The 12,888-nt window shown below is 48.5% G+C and overlaps 1 protein-coding gene across 3 annotated transcripts in view; it reads left to right on the top strand.

The window, feature by feature from the left end:
• Window positions 1-12,340, top strand: part of FBXO42 (F-box protein 42) — a 112,001-nt gene extending 99,661 nt beyond the window's left edge. For all 3 annotated transcript variants that reach the window (XM_061147999.1, XM_061148000.1, XM_061147998.1), the window contains 6 exons: window positions 4,345-4,498; window positions 5,323-5,433; window positions 7,228-7,324; window positions 7,805-7,861; window positions 10,564-10,680; window positions 11,211-12,340. In XM_061147999.1, the coding sequence (XP_061003982.1) occupies window positions 4,345-4,498; window positions 5,323-5,433; window positions 7,228-7,324; window positions 7,805-7,861; window positions 10,564-10,680; window positions 11,211-12,326 (1,652 nt within the window). In that variant the 3' untranslated portion in view covers window positions 12,327-12,340. The remainder of the gene's footprint in view (window positions 1-4,344; window positions 4,499-5,322; window positions 5,434-7,227; window positions 7,325-7,804; window positions 7,862-10,563; window positions 10,681-11,210) is intronic.
• The last annotated feature ends 548 nt before the right edge of the window (window positions 12,341-12,888 follow it).

Below are 12,888 nucleotides of genomic sequence, written 5' to 3'. Positions count from 1 at the left end.
GTCCTGAATTCATTGGAAGGATGATGCTGAAGCTGAGACTCCAGTAATTTGTCCACCTGATGCGAAGAACTGACTCATTGGAAAAGACCCTGATGCTGGGAAAGATTGAAGGCGGGAGGAGAAGGGGATGGCAGAGGATGAGGTGGTTAGATGGCATCACCGACTCAATGGATATGAGTTTGAGTAAACCCCGGGAGTTGGTGATGGACAGGGAGGCCTGGCATGCTGCAGTGCATGGGGCCAGAAAGAGTCAGACATGACTAAGCGACTGAACTGAACTTCAACGTCTTAATAGTAAACTAGTAATATCAAGAAATAATGGTCTTAGTATGGAGAGGTGAAATAACTGTTTAGTCATGCATAAAATGCAGACACCCGCAGTTAAACCAAGAGCTTGTTTTATGTTGTATCAAACAGTTGAGCTTCTCTTCTAGTGCTGGGTTCTACACAAGTTGAAACTACAGTTGTGGAAAAGTGGTGTAGAAACCAAACCAGAATTTGGCGTTGTTTCACTGCTTTCCCATCCTCTTTGCAAAAGTGAATGAGAGGGCCTTGTAGTTCTACCACTGTCTCTCATATGTGAAAATTTCTTCTGATTTCATGGGAACCTTGGGAAACATCTGAGTCAATTAGTGATTTTAGGGAATGTTAGTTCTGTGTGTAGGGTGCGTATCTGATTATCCGGTTTCCCACAAATGCCTTTTTGGATTGTTTTGAAATTTGCTCCATTGATCGTATCTGCTGTGCGATTAGAGGCTTTTGGTATTTGGGTGAAGAAGTCTGTGAGGATAACTGTTGCCTCTGGGAGGAATAGGCTTAAGCAGCGTTTTTGTCTAAGTTTGACATGGCTTATTTGGTCCTGTGGTTGTGCTCAATGAAAACCTACTTGGAGAGACACCCTTTCTTTCTCCACTTTTGTGATGCAATAATATTGAGACTGTCTAGAGGCCTGGTCAGAGAAGGCAATGGCACCCCACTCCAGTACTCTTGTCTGGAAAAGAGGACAGAGGACAGAGGAGCCTGGTAGGACATGGACAGAGGAGCCTGGTAAGGCTGCAGTCCATGGGGTCCCTAGGAGTCGGACACGACTGAGGGACTTCACTTTCACTTTTCACTTTCATGCATTGGAGAAGGAAATGGCATTCCACTCCAGTGTTCTTGCCTGGAGAATCCCAGGGACGGGGGGGCCTGGTGGCCTCGTGTTTTAAAGCCAGGCCAAGGAGCACCCTAAAGAGTAGAAAACCTTCATCTGTAAGTTTGATGAGGAGCCTTTTCACCATGGAAGGTCTTCTGTTGTCAGACTACCCTATATTGTACGAGGTTTCCAGTGACTCATTCCATCTCCAATGTCATAAGTGTGTTTTCATGAAAATATGTTAAACAACATGATACCATTCTAGCTACTGTATGGAATGAATTGCTTGCTCATAGGTACAGTTCTTCAAAGTTTAGGACCTAATATTTTATTGAGGGCTAGTCTATATAAAAGTTATTTTCCTTGTCTAATAATGTATGGTTGTGTGTTGTTTTTTTTTTTTTTTTAATTAAATTTGTAAATACTACTCTTTAAATTGCTTGCTTTTCTTGGACTTTAAAGCAACACATAAAGGTATATAATTTGAAAATAAGTTTTCTTGTTTTTCTAAGAATTCTGGTAAAGATATTATTTGCTTCTCAGAACTCAGTTAAAGAATGTTTATTCTTTAAGATAAAGAAATTGCTAAAATTCATTGACCTCTGCAGTCTCTGATCTCACCAAAAATTTGATTCATTTCATTTGTGGACCTTGCACTAAGATAATTGGGAGGGGAATTGAAGACCATTGGCTTTAAACAAATTCAAAATAGGAAATAAATAAATTTCGAACATGATAAAATTAGGGGCTCTTGGCAAAGTCATAATACTGAATTCTTCAAGTAATAATTTAGTGTCCAGTTCGCAACAAATCGTGTAAACATCACGTGCATGATTGACTCACAGAGAACTTGATGCAGCACTGTCTGGCCTCTGATCGCTGAGCTGACTGTGTAAGGGTTGTGGCGTTGAATCCGCGCCCTCCCCCTCCCTCCTTCGTCTGTTCTTGTAGGGTAATCCCCCCCCACCCCTTCGTAAACTGAGGTGGAGAAGCACAGTTTAGCTTCTTATTATGACCCTGTATTGCTGTAAAGGTAGTCAGATGCTGAAATTAAAGCTTCCATTTGTGACATAAAGCAGACGTTGGATGAAGGGATCCTCCTATTGCTTTGGGTAAGAAGTAGAGGGAAATATTTTGGCTTTCTTAAAAGGTCATATTTGAGAAGTCATTTCAGGGTTTGATTTTACTTATCATTATGTTTTACAAACACTCTCTTTTTAATTCTGTGACTAGTTTGTCCCTCAAAGAGGTCTGTATTCTTATACTACATTTGTAATCTCTTTGAACCCAGCCTTGATGAACATTGGTCTACCTCGCCTCATAAAATATTGGTAATTTATTTCAAAAGGTATTACAGGAAATGCATAGTATGAAGAGCAAACCCCGACTAGTCTTATCATGTTAACTGTTGTTTCCAAATCGTAATTCAATATACTTACCTCCCTGGGACTTGGGATGACCTGCCTTTCATATCGCGAAGCATCAGTTGCTATTTTATTTCTGTTGTACTTTCTTGAGCTGAATAGTCGCCAGGAACACCCTGACCATTCTGTAAGAGTGAAGCATGCTCAGTAGTCCAGCTCTGCTCTCATAAGCTCTGTGCCGTGTAGGAAACGGTTCTGTTAGATGTCTCTGGCTAACTGGCCTGGTGTGAGCTTCATATTGATTTGCTCTAGCAATGATAACAACAGGCACTGCTGGAAATGCCTTATATGATTTAAGTCATTTAATTCTCACAACCACTCTCTTATATGGCTATTCCTTGTTCTATTTAAGCACTGCAAATAAGCGTCCTTGTATCTTTTCTGTTTTCATTTGCCCAGCTTTCTCATGAGATTAATCCCTAGAAATGGAATTTAGGATTCAAAGCATATGTACTTAAACATTTTTAATACAAATTGCTTAAAATGCCTTAAACATTCTGTTTTTGTGTGTTTCCATGTTTTGCTCTTTGAGGGAACCTTGGTTTGCTGCCTCACTTTTTGACCTGGGCGCGAACCTGGGCCCTCGGCAGTGAAAGCGCATGGTCGTGACCACTGGACCACCAGGGAGTTGCCTCAGTTAAGTTGGGTCCCATGGAAGACAGTCCCCATCTCCACCTTCTCAGCCTCAGAACTGTGTAGTCGACAGCGGTAAAGCAGTCTGAGCAGGGCTTTTCAAACCATGCCCCGGCGAGCCCCTGCTGAAGGGGCAGGCCAAGTTGTCCATGTAAATTGGAGCACCTCACCTGCAATCAGGTTAATATACCGCTGGGATTCTTTCTGCGTAAAATTTCCTTTGAAAAATAGACCCTTTAGCTTTAACAACAACAAAAGTACTTTTTAGTATTCCAGTATTTACTGATGGCTGGGTGGGACAAATTGCTTTGTCTTAAGCAAACTGCAGGTGGCATAGAGTAAGGGATTGGGAAAACTAGCAGTTGTCTCAAAGAGAGAATGCTCAGAAAAGTGATGCTTCCTTGGGACATGTGCTATCCCTAAAGTTTTCCAGTATAAGCTGGATTTCTGTTGCTTTGAAATTCTATCAGAATTGCTCAGAGGTGCAGCCTGGAGGCCTTAATAGCCACTCTTGGCTGCAGTGTCCTTGGAACATTTTCACACTGAGCCTTGAAACTCTGCTTCCGTGTGTGCTAGTGAGGCCCATAGCTAGGGGCCCAGAGGTCACTTGTTAACATTTGACTTACAGGACAAAGAAGAACTGCATTCTGCCTTCTCTTTCACTGTGTTTGGTAGCGGCGGTCATGTTTGAGTTGTGTCCCGCCTCTGTGCACACCCCTCCGTGGAGCCTGTGCATGCTTTCCTCTGATCTCTGTTAAGCTTACTGAAGGGGTGGGCAGGAGAGTGAGCATCGCTGAGCACCAGCCGCGTGCCCAGCACTGTGCTCGGCGCTTTGAACTCCTGTTTAATGACACGCGGCAGCCTGAGGACAGATGCTCTCATCCTGAGTCGCGTGAGCACACGAAGTGACCAAGTCTGAGAGGCTAGGCAACTCCGCGCTCGCTCCGGCTTCTCTGCTTCCGTCATAAAGGAAGTGTGAACTGGCGACGGTTTTCTCTCAGCCCTGCACACCCAGCTGTCTCCTCCTCTCCCTGATGCTTTGTTGTGTTGGTTCCTGTTCCGTCGCTCTGTCAGGAAACGGTGGTCTGTAGACCACCTGCCTGCAGCTTGCGAGGTGCTGATCCTAACCATGCTGTTGTTGACTTCTCCCAGGGTCCTATCCTTCCCCCAAAGCTGGAGCGACTCTGGTTGTATACAAGGACCTGCTGGTGCTGTTTGGTGGCTGGACACGGCCAAGCCCTTACCCCCTGCACCAACCAGAGAGGTTCTTTGATGAAATACATACTTATTCACCCTCTAAAAACTGGTAAGCCACAAAGATAAGATCCTTTCAATCTGGAATAGGAAGGTTTAAAATGACTGGATTCCTTATCATTTTGTGTATGTCCAGAAATCTCTTTGATAATCTGTTGAAAGCTTTGGACTCCTCCCAGAAAAATAAAAATTTTTTTTACATATGCACAGATTTTGCTTACAGTTTCAGAGGGTTTACAGGACCCTCCCTAGAACTTGAAGTTAAGCATGCGTATTCCAGAGAGGAAAAAAGTAGAAGACATGTATTCCTCTTCCAAGAAAAGTGAATGAGCCAGTTGAAGAATAGAGAGCTCTTCAGCTCTGGCTGCCAGCACCCCGGGAGTGCTGTGGATCCAGAGGACACCACCTGCTGTCCCCAGACTGACTCCCAGTTGTTGTACAAACTGGTCTTTTTAAAATGACAGTCCCCTCTGTTTCCTTGTGATGGACTGCTCAGCTACTCAGCACAGGGCTCTTGGCAGCTGCTACTGATCCGAAGATCAGACTGGAAAGAAACAGCAGGTGGTGCCCCCTCGGCAAGCTAGGCTGACCAGCTCAGGAACCCGGGTGGAGTCCCTGTCATTCTTCTCTCATCTCTCCGCCCTGTGTCTGAGCCTTACACGTTGGGAGGCTGAGAGGGAACAGAACTTCAGCAGATCCGTTGAAAAGGCATAAGTACCTTGTGCCATCCTCCATTTATTGTCTAACAGTTTCTCTACTGAAGGTGATAGGATTGTCATTTTAGATGGATGCCTGCTTCCTGTCTTCCGTCTTAAACACAGAAGGCCAGAAGCAGAGGCACTGACTTCTTTACTTCCCCCTGTCTCTCTGTGTTAGGTGGAACTGCATTGTGACCACCCACGGCCCACCTCCCATGGCAGGGCATTCCTCTTGTGTGATAGACGATAAAATGATCGTCTTTGGTGGCTCCCTAGGATCCCGGCAGATGTAAGTACGTTTGGTTAGCTTGCTGTCACCCTGAAGATAAATACTCCTGGAAAGGTCAACTAGGGCAGGGAAGGAAACCAGTCAGGGTCAAGATCGCTGAGCATGGTTCTGATCAATCCAGTGAGTTATCTCACCCTGGTGTTCCGTTTTTTGGTTCTAGTCACAGGCCAATAAATTGAGAAACTTGCTCCATAAAATCAGGACTATGGGCATCTTATATTCTAATAAATGTTTCTGTGCGTGTGTCCTTTCCAAGGTGAGGTGCACCTCTATATAGACAACCTTTTAATCAAGCCCCTCAGCATAATTTATATATGTTTTAATAATTGCCTTGCTGGTATAAATGTTTGTATTTGAAAAAGTTATATGAGATTGTTGCTTGGAAGGCTTGCTTAACCTTATAAAGTTGAATCATAATCACTGAATTTTAGCAAGGATTAATGGTTAAGCTGATATGAAATATTAGATTTGTCAACCCCATATTGGCTGGCACCAAGATGTGTTCTATGAATGTCATTACTTTGAATTAAGAATTAATGTTCAACATTCCTAGATTATGTTTTATTTTTTTTAGATTATGTTTTAAATGTTTGATATAAATTGGAAAAAGTGTGTGTTTGTTTTCAGCGTGTATTTAATTTTAAAATAAAGCTCATTTTTGAAATGTCAAAAAAAAAAAAAAAATCAGAGTTACGTAGAATCTCAGTGTTGTCCGGTATGTGGTTTAGTTCAGTGGGATCAAGTTGTGACGGGGCCTCCACCTTGTCTGTTTCTGCCTGTGCCCTCAGAAGGCCACCTTCCAAGAAGCAGAGAACTTCTCCTTGCTCTCCTTAGGGCCCAACTCATGCCCCTTGGAGCTTTAGAGAAGGAGAGAGGTGGATGGGCATGAGTTGGGAGAGTGGGTAGGAGCGAGAAAGCTGTGCCCCACCTGACACCCTCCGTGAGGTTGTCTCCTCCCCGCGGCCCTGCAGCTCCAGCCAGAGCAGTCTGTCTGAAGTACTTCATCTGATTTGGCATTATCAGCAGGAGTGGTTGTTTTATCTGCGTTTTGAAATGGCAATTGATGAGCTGTCAGCAGTAAAACCACTCCAGACCCGACCCTCTTCTCTCTCAGGGTTCTCTGCGTCTTCTTATTTTAGAACACTCAAAAAAAAAAAAAAAAATAGAACACTCATGGAGCAGGGTGTGTGAGCTCTATCCTCCAGGTCAGAGGGTCAGGGCTTAAGGTACTGGGGTTCTCACTCCTGTTTCCCCATGGGTGAATAAATGCCCTTAGAGAGGGGACCATAAAACAGAGGCCGCCGTGGAGGAGTCTGTCCTGGCCATACTGGTCCCCTGAGTGCTGGAGATGCCAATTTGTCCTTGACACAAAAGCTGCAGCTTCCATTAACCATGGTAAAATTACCTTCTGTAGCCAAAGTTGATAAATCTTTATCTCTTAGACAGCGATAGAACTGCCTTTTGAATAATTTTGCTCTCTTCCTTGTGGGATTTGCCTTTGAAAGACTATATCACAGCTAGTAGCTATTTCCTGCTATCACCAATTAAGTAACTCTTACTTTAGTTACTGTTTGGCTATAGACATGACTCAAATGTGGCCTTATGGGTCAATGGAAAGAGCAAAGGTTTGAAAGTCTCCTTTCCAGGGAAAGGAGGGCAAGAACAATATGGTTAAGTGCTAACTGTGAGCATGGCATTGTGGGAGACCTCCTGATGAATGTACCTTCCTTTATTTCGGCTCTCGTGGCCCCTGGGCGCGCCCGGTTCCTTCATGCTTGTGTCCTTGTCTTACAGGAGCAGCGACGTCTGGGTCCTAGACCTGGAGCAGTGGGCGTGGTCCAAGCCCAGCATCTCAGGGCCCAGTCCTCATCCCCGAGGCGGCCAGTCTCAGGTGCTCAGGAGTTAAAATAACTATTCAGCAAACACTGTAGCATCTTTCAGTTAGGACAGGAGAGGGAGGAGGGAGTCAGGTAAGATGCCAGCACACACAAGCCAAGGAGAATTTACCATTCTCTTTTGCTGGCATTTATTTTTCAACTTCTGATGGGTTATAATTATTTTTGTTGGCTTTTTATTGTGCCTCTCCCCAAAGCATTTACTTTGCTTTTTTATTTTTTGAGAGAACCCTGCATTTTATGTGTTTGGCACTCTTGTGTTAATAGTATTTAATCAACAAAGAATTCATTCAGGTGAATCATCAGTAGTTTTTTACAAGGATCAGAACTGACATGGTTTGAGGGACTGGGGAGCCTATGGTGAATAGAATACTCTCATTTGGGAGCCGAGTAGGCTATTTTCATTTACCACTGAGGTATTGGAGGTTGGATGCCTGTGTCTTTGTAGGTTTATTTTAAATTTCTTCCTCTCCCAGATCGTCATAGATGATGCAACTATTTTAATCCTTGGAGGGTGTGGCGGTCCCAATGCTGTGAGTATGGCTGGTGTGGCATTCCCAGGCACACGCTGCCCAGCTTTCGGAACCTGCTTCCCCTGCCTCACCTTGTAAAACTGCAAGGCCATTTCTGTAGCGTTTTCATTTAGAAAATACCTTTTCCACTTTGGATATATAGCCTCTGCATTTTCTGGCCCTCTTCTCCATTCTTTTGGGGAGAAGGGGGGAAGCTTTTCATTAGAGACATTTATCTCTTAAATATTCATATCTATAGTCTTCCTACTCCCACCGAGGCTTCAGGCTATAAGGTTTGCTGCTGTCATTTTTTACAAAGAGGAGTGAGAGAGGAAAGTAAGTTGATAGTGGCCAGAATTCACATGAAGTTTATTTAAGAATGCAGGTTCAGACATTGTGGATATGTCTTACCTACTACCCTTTCTATCAATGTATACACACACACACACACACACACATAAAACCACAGGCAAAATTCAAAACCATGTAGAGTTGATTCATGGGGTCCCGAGTACAGTTTCATGTGCCCGGCCAGTGGTCGTACAAGAACGAATGAATGGCCGGAGAGTTTGCTCTTCTCCCTGGGGCACTCACACGCTCTGTGATGGACGGTGCAGCTTGGAGATGGCGGCCTGCGTGTGTGGTGTGTAACCCGTGCCACACCTGAGCCCTGTGTGCGTGTGGTGTGTAACCTGTGCCGCGCCTGAGCCCTGCGTGTGTGTGTGTGGTGTGTAACCCGTACCACACCTGAGCCCTGCGTGCGTGTGGTGTGTAACCCATACCGCGCCTGAGCCCTGCGTGTGAGTGTGGTGTGTAATCTGTACCACACCTGAGCCCTGCGTGTGTGTGTGTGGTGTGTGACCCGTACCACACCTGAGCCCTGCGTGTGTGTGTGTTGTGTGACCCGTACCACACCTGAGCCCTGCGTGTGTGTGTGCGTGGTGTGACCTGTACCACACCTGAGCCCTGCGTGTGTGTGTGGTGTGTGACCCGTACCACACCTGAGCCCTGCGTGTGTGTGTGTTGTGTAACCCGTACCACACCTGAGCCCTGCGTGTGTGTGGTGTGTAACCTGTACCACACCTGAGCCCTGCGTGTGTGTGTGGTGTGTGACCCGTACCACACCTGAGCCCTGCGTGCGTGTGCGTGTGGTGTGTAACCTGTACCACACCTGAGCCCTGTGTGCGTGTGCGTGTGGTGTGTAACCTGTACCACACCTGAGCCCTGCGTGTGTGTGGTGTGTAACCTGTACCACACCTGAGCCCTGCATGTGTGGTGTGTAACCCGTACCACACCTGAGCCCTGCGTGTGTGTGTGGTGTGTAACCTGTACCACACCTGAGCCCTGCGTGGGTGTGCGTGTGGTGTGTGACCCGTACCACACCTGAGCCCTGCGTGCGTGTGCGTGTGGTGTGTAACCTGTACCACACCTGAGCCCTGCGTGCGTGTGCGTGTGGTGTGTAACCCATACCACACCTGAGCCCTGCGTGCGTGTGCGTGTGTTGTGTAACCCGTACCACACCTGAGCCCTGCGTGTGTGTGTGGTGTGTGACCTGTACCACACCTGAGCCCTGCGTGTGTGTGTGGTGTGTGACCTGTACCACACCTGAGCCCTGCGTGCGTGTGCATGTGGTGTGTAACCCGTACCACACCTGAGCCCTGCGTGTGCGTGTGTTGTGTAACCCGTACCACACCTGAGCCCTGCGTGTGTGTGTGGTGTGTAACCTGTACCACACCTGAGCCCTGCGTGTGTGTGTGGTGTGTGACCTGTACCACACCTGAGCCCTGCGTGCGTGTGCATGTGGTGTGTAACCTGTACCACACCTGAGCCCTGCGTGCGTGTGCGTGTGGTGTGTAACCTGTACCGCACCTGAGCCCTGTGTGCGTGTGCGTGTGGTGTGTAACCTGTACCACACCTGAGCCCTGCGTGTGTGTGGTGTGTAACCTGTACCACACCTGAGCCCTGCATGTGTGGTGTGTGGTGTGTAACCCGTACCACACCTGAGCCCTGCGTGTGTGTGTGGTGTGTGACCTGTACCACACCTGAGCCCTGCGTGCGTGTGCGTGTGGTGTGTAACCCGTACCACACCTGAGCCCTGCGTGTGCGTGTGGTGTGTAACCTGTACCACACCTGAGCCCTGCGTGTGCGTGTGTTGTGTGACCTGTACCACACCTGAGCCCTGCGTGTGTGTGTGGTGTGTGACCTGTACCACACCTGAGCCCTGCGTGTGTGTGTGGTGTGTAACCTGTACCACACCTGAGCCCTGCGTGTGTGTGTGGTGTGTGACCTGTACCACACCTGAGCCCTGCGTGTGTGTGTGGTGTGTGACCCGTACCACACCTGAGCCCTGCGTGCGTGTGCGTGTGGTGTGTAACCTGTACCACACCTGAGCCCTGCGTGCGTGTGCGTGTGTTGTGTAACCCGTACCACACCTGAGCCCTGCGTGTGTGTGTGGTGTGTAACCTGTACCACACCTGAGCCCTGCGTGTGTGTGTGGTGTGTGACCTGTACCACACCTGAGCCCTGCGTGCGTGTGCGTGTGGTGTGTAACCCGTACCACACCTGAGCCCTGCGTGTGCGTGTGTTGTGTAACCCGTACCACACCTGAGCCCTGCGTGTGTGTGTGGTGTGTGACCTGTACCACACCTGAGCCCTGCGTGCGTGTGCGTGTGGTGTGTAACCCGTGCCACACCTGAGCCCTGCTGTTGACGCTTCCCTTGCAGCTGTTCAAGGATGCTTGGTTGCTGCACATGCACTCAGGCCCCTGGGCCTGGCAGCCGCTCAAGGTGGAGAATGAAGACCACGGGGCCCCAGAACTCTGGTGCCATCCAGCTTGCCGGGTGAGTGGAGAGCCGACGGGCCAGCAGAGGGAGAGGGCCTAAGCTCTAAAGCCAGATTAACTCGTCAGATTGCTAAGCAACTTTGTATGGAAACTGAAAACACCTTGATGTCACTAAAGAGGCAGACACTGACCACAGCTCTTCAGGCATTTCTCACACACATGAGCCACTGGACGGAAAACCTGTGTGGGGCCCACCCATCCCTTAAGCATCTCTGTCTACAAAACTTGCCCCAGGTCCCCCACACAAATACTCGGTTCTTCCCTTCACCCCTACTCTGCAGACATAGTTCAAATGATCACACATGTCTCACTATACCAACTTTATATATATAACCACTTTATATGTATAACCAACCACTTTATATGTATAGACTGTCCCATCCAGCCTGGAGGGCAGGTTGGATTCTTTTCATCTTTGTAGGGATGTCAGACATCTACAGAATGCCCGGCCCGTCCCCAACGCTCATGGTAAAATGTTTGATAGTTGAATAAATGATCAGAACTGAGTACACGTCTTCTGTCTTCCAGGTCGGGCAGTGTGTGGTTGTCTTCAGCCAGGCGCCTAGTGGGCGAGCACCACTTAGCCCCAGCTTGAACTCCCGCCCATCCCCTATCAGTGCCACCCCTCCAGCCCTGGTTCCCGAAACCCGAGAATACCGCTCGCAGTCTCCCGTGAGGAGCATGGATGAAGCGCCCTGTGTTAACGGCCGCTGGGGAACACTGAGGCCCAGAGCGCAAAGGCAGACCCCGTCAAGTTCCCGAGAAGGAAGCCTTTCCCCAGCCAGGGGCGACGGCTCGCCCATCCTGAATGGGGGGACTGTATCTCCGGGGTCGGCCGCTGTAAGTGGCTCTTCCTTGGACAGCCCCGTGCAGGCTGTGTCTCCGAGCACCCCATCTACCACCGAAGGATACGACCTGAAAATGGGGCTCTCCCTGGCCCCTCGACGAGGATCACTGCCTGATCAGAAAGATCTAAGGTTAGGATCAATAGATCTGACTTGGGACCTGAAACCTGCTTCCAGTGGCAATCACGTGGACGGCATGGACAACAGGACAGCGGGGGGAGGCTTGCGACACCCTCCCGAGCAGACGAACGGTGTGCACACCCCGCCGCACGTGGCGAGCGCCCTCGCGGGAGCAGTCTCCCCAGGCACCTTGCGCCGCAGCCTGGAAGCTATCAAAGCGATGTCGTCCAAAGGCCCCCCCGCCTCTGCAGCACTGAGCCCTCCCCTGGGGTCTTCTCCGGGCTCCCCTGGGAGCCAGAACCTGGGCAGCGGAGAAGCAGTGCCTGTCCCCCGCCCGGGGCCCGCACAGGGGGACGGACACGCCCTGCCCCCCATCGCCCGCCGCCTGGGCCACCACCCCCCGCAGTCCCTGAATGTGGGCAAGCCCTTGTACCAGAGCATGAACTGCAAGCCCATGCAGATGTACGTGCTGGACATCAAGGACACCAAGGAGAAGGGGCGCGTCAAGTGGAAAGTATTTAATAGCAGCTCTGTGGTCGGACCTCCCGAAACCAGCCTGCATACAGTGGTACAAGGCAGGGGTGAACTCATCATATTTGGAGGACTCATGGACAAGAAACAGAATGTGAAGTACTATCCAAAAACAAACGCCTTGTACTTTGTGCGAGCAAAGAGATAATATGTTCTAAAACCTTTCCCCTTTCTGTGGCTTTTAATTTGGAATTTTCCAGCGTGCAAGCATTTGGACTGAGAATTGAGAAAACAGAGGACAAAATCACTCTCATAAACCAAACCCCAGTTCCCAGCCTCACCCACTCCAGGCTGGGATCAAATCTCCATTAAGAAAAAAAAAATTATATAAATCTATAAAGAAATATTATATAGCCAACTCTGTTCACAAAGAGGGAGAGAGCTCCGTCCTGGTTCAGATAAAATTGTTGCTGTGTTTTAGCAGAGGCTCTGCCGCCTTTTTCTACTTTTCTGGTAACTAGACCAAGAATTTAGGGGACAGATTAATGCCAGAACCTTCCTACAGAAACTGAAGAGCCACCTGTAAATCCTACTTGGCCTTCTCAGAGCTAGACACAGAAAGGGCCTGCGTACAGTGCACGAGCAGGGGTTTCAGATTCACAGGCTTTCGGTGCTGGCGGGTAAAGTGACGTGTAGACACCTGCCCTCTGCCCGCAGAGGACCTGAGACCGCTGTTGTCTGCAATGGTGCCCTCTGCCCAGCCCTCTTCT

This window comes from Dama dama, chromosome 8 (assembly GCF_033118175.1).
Source record: "Dama dama isolate Ldn47 chromosome 8, ASM3311817v1, whole genome shotgun sequence".
Taxonomy (NCBI): domain Eukaryota; kingdom Metazoa; phylum Chordata; class Mammalia; order Artiodactyla; family Cervidae; genus Dama; species Dama dama.
The sequence above is the reverse complement of the archived record's forward strand: the minus strand, read 5'-3'. Positions and strand labels throughout refer to the sequence as shown.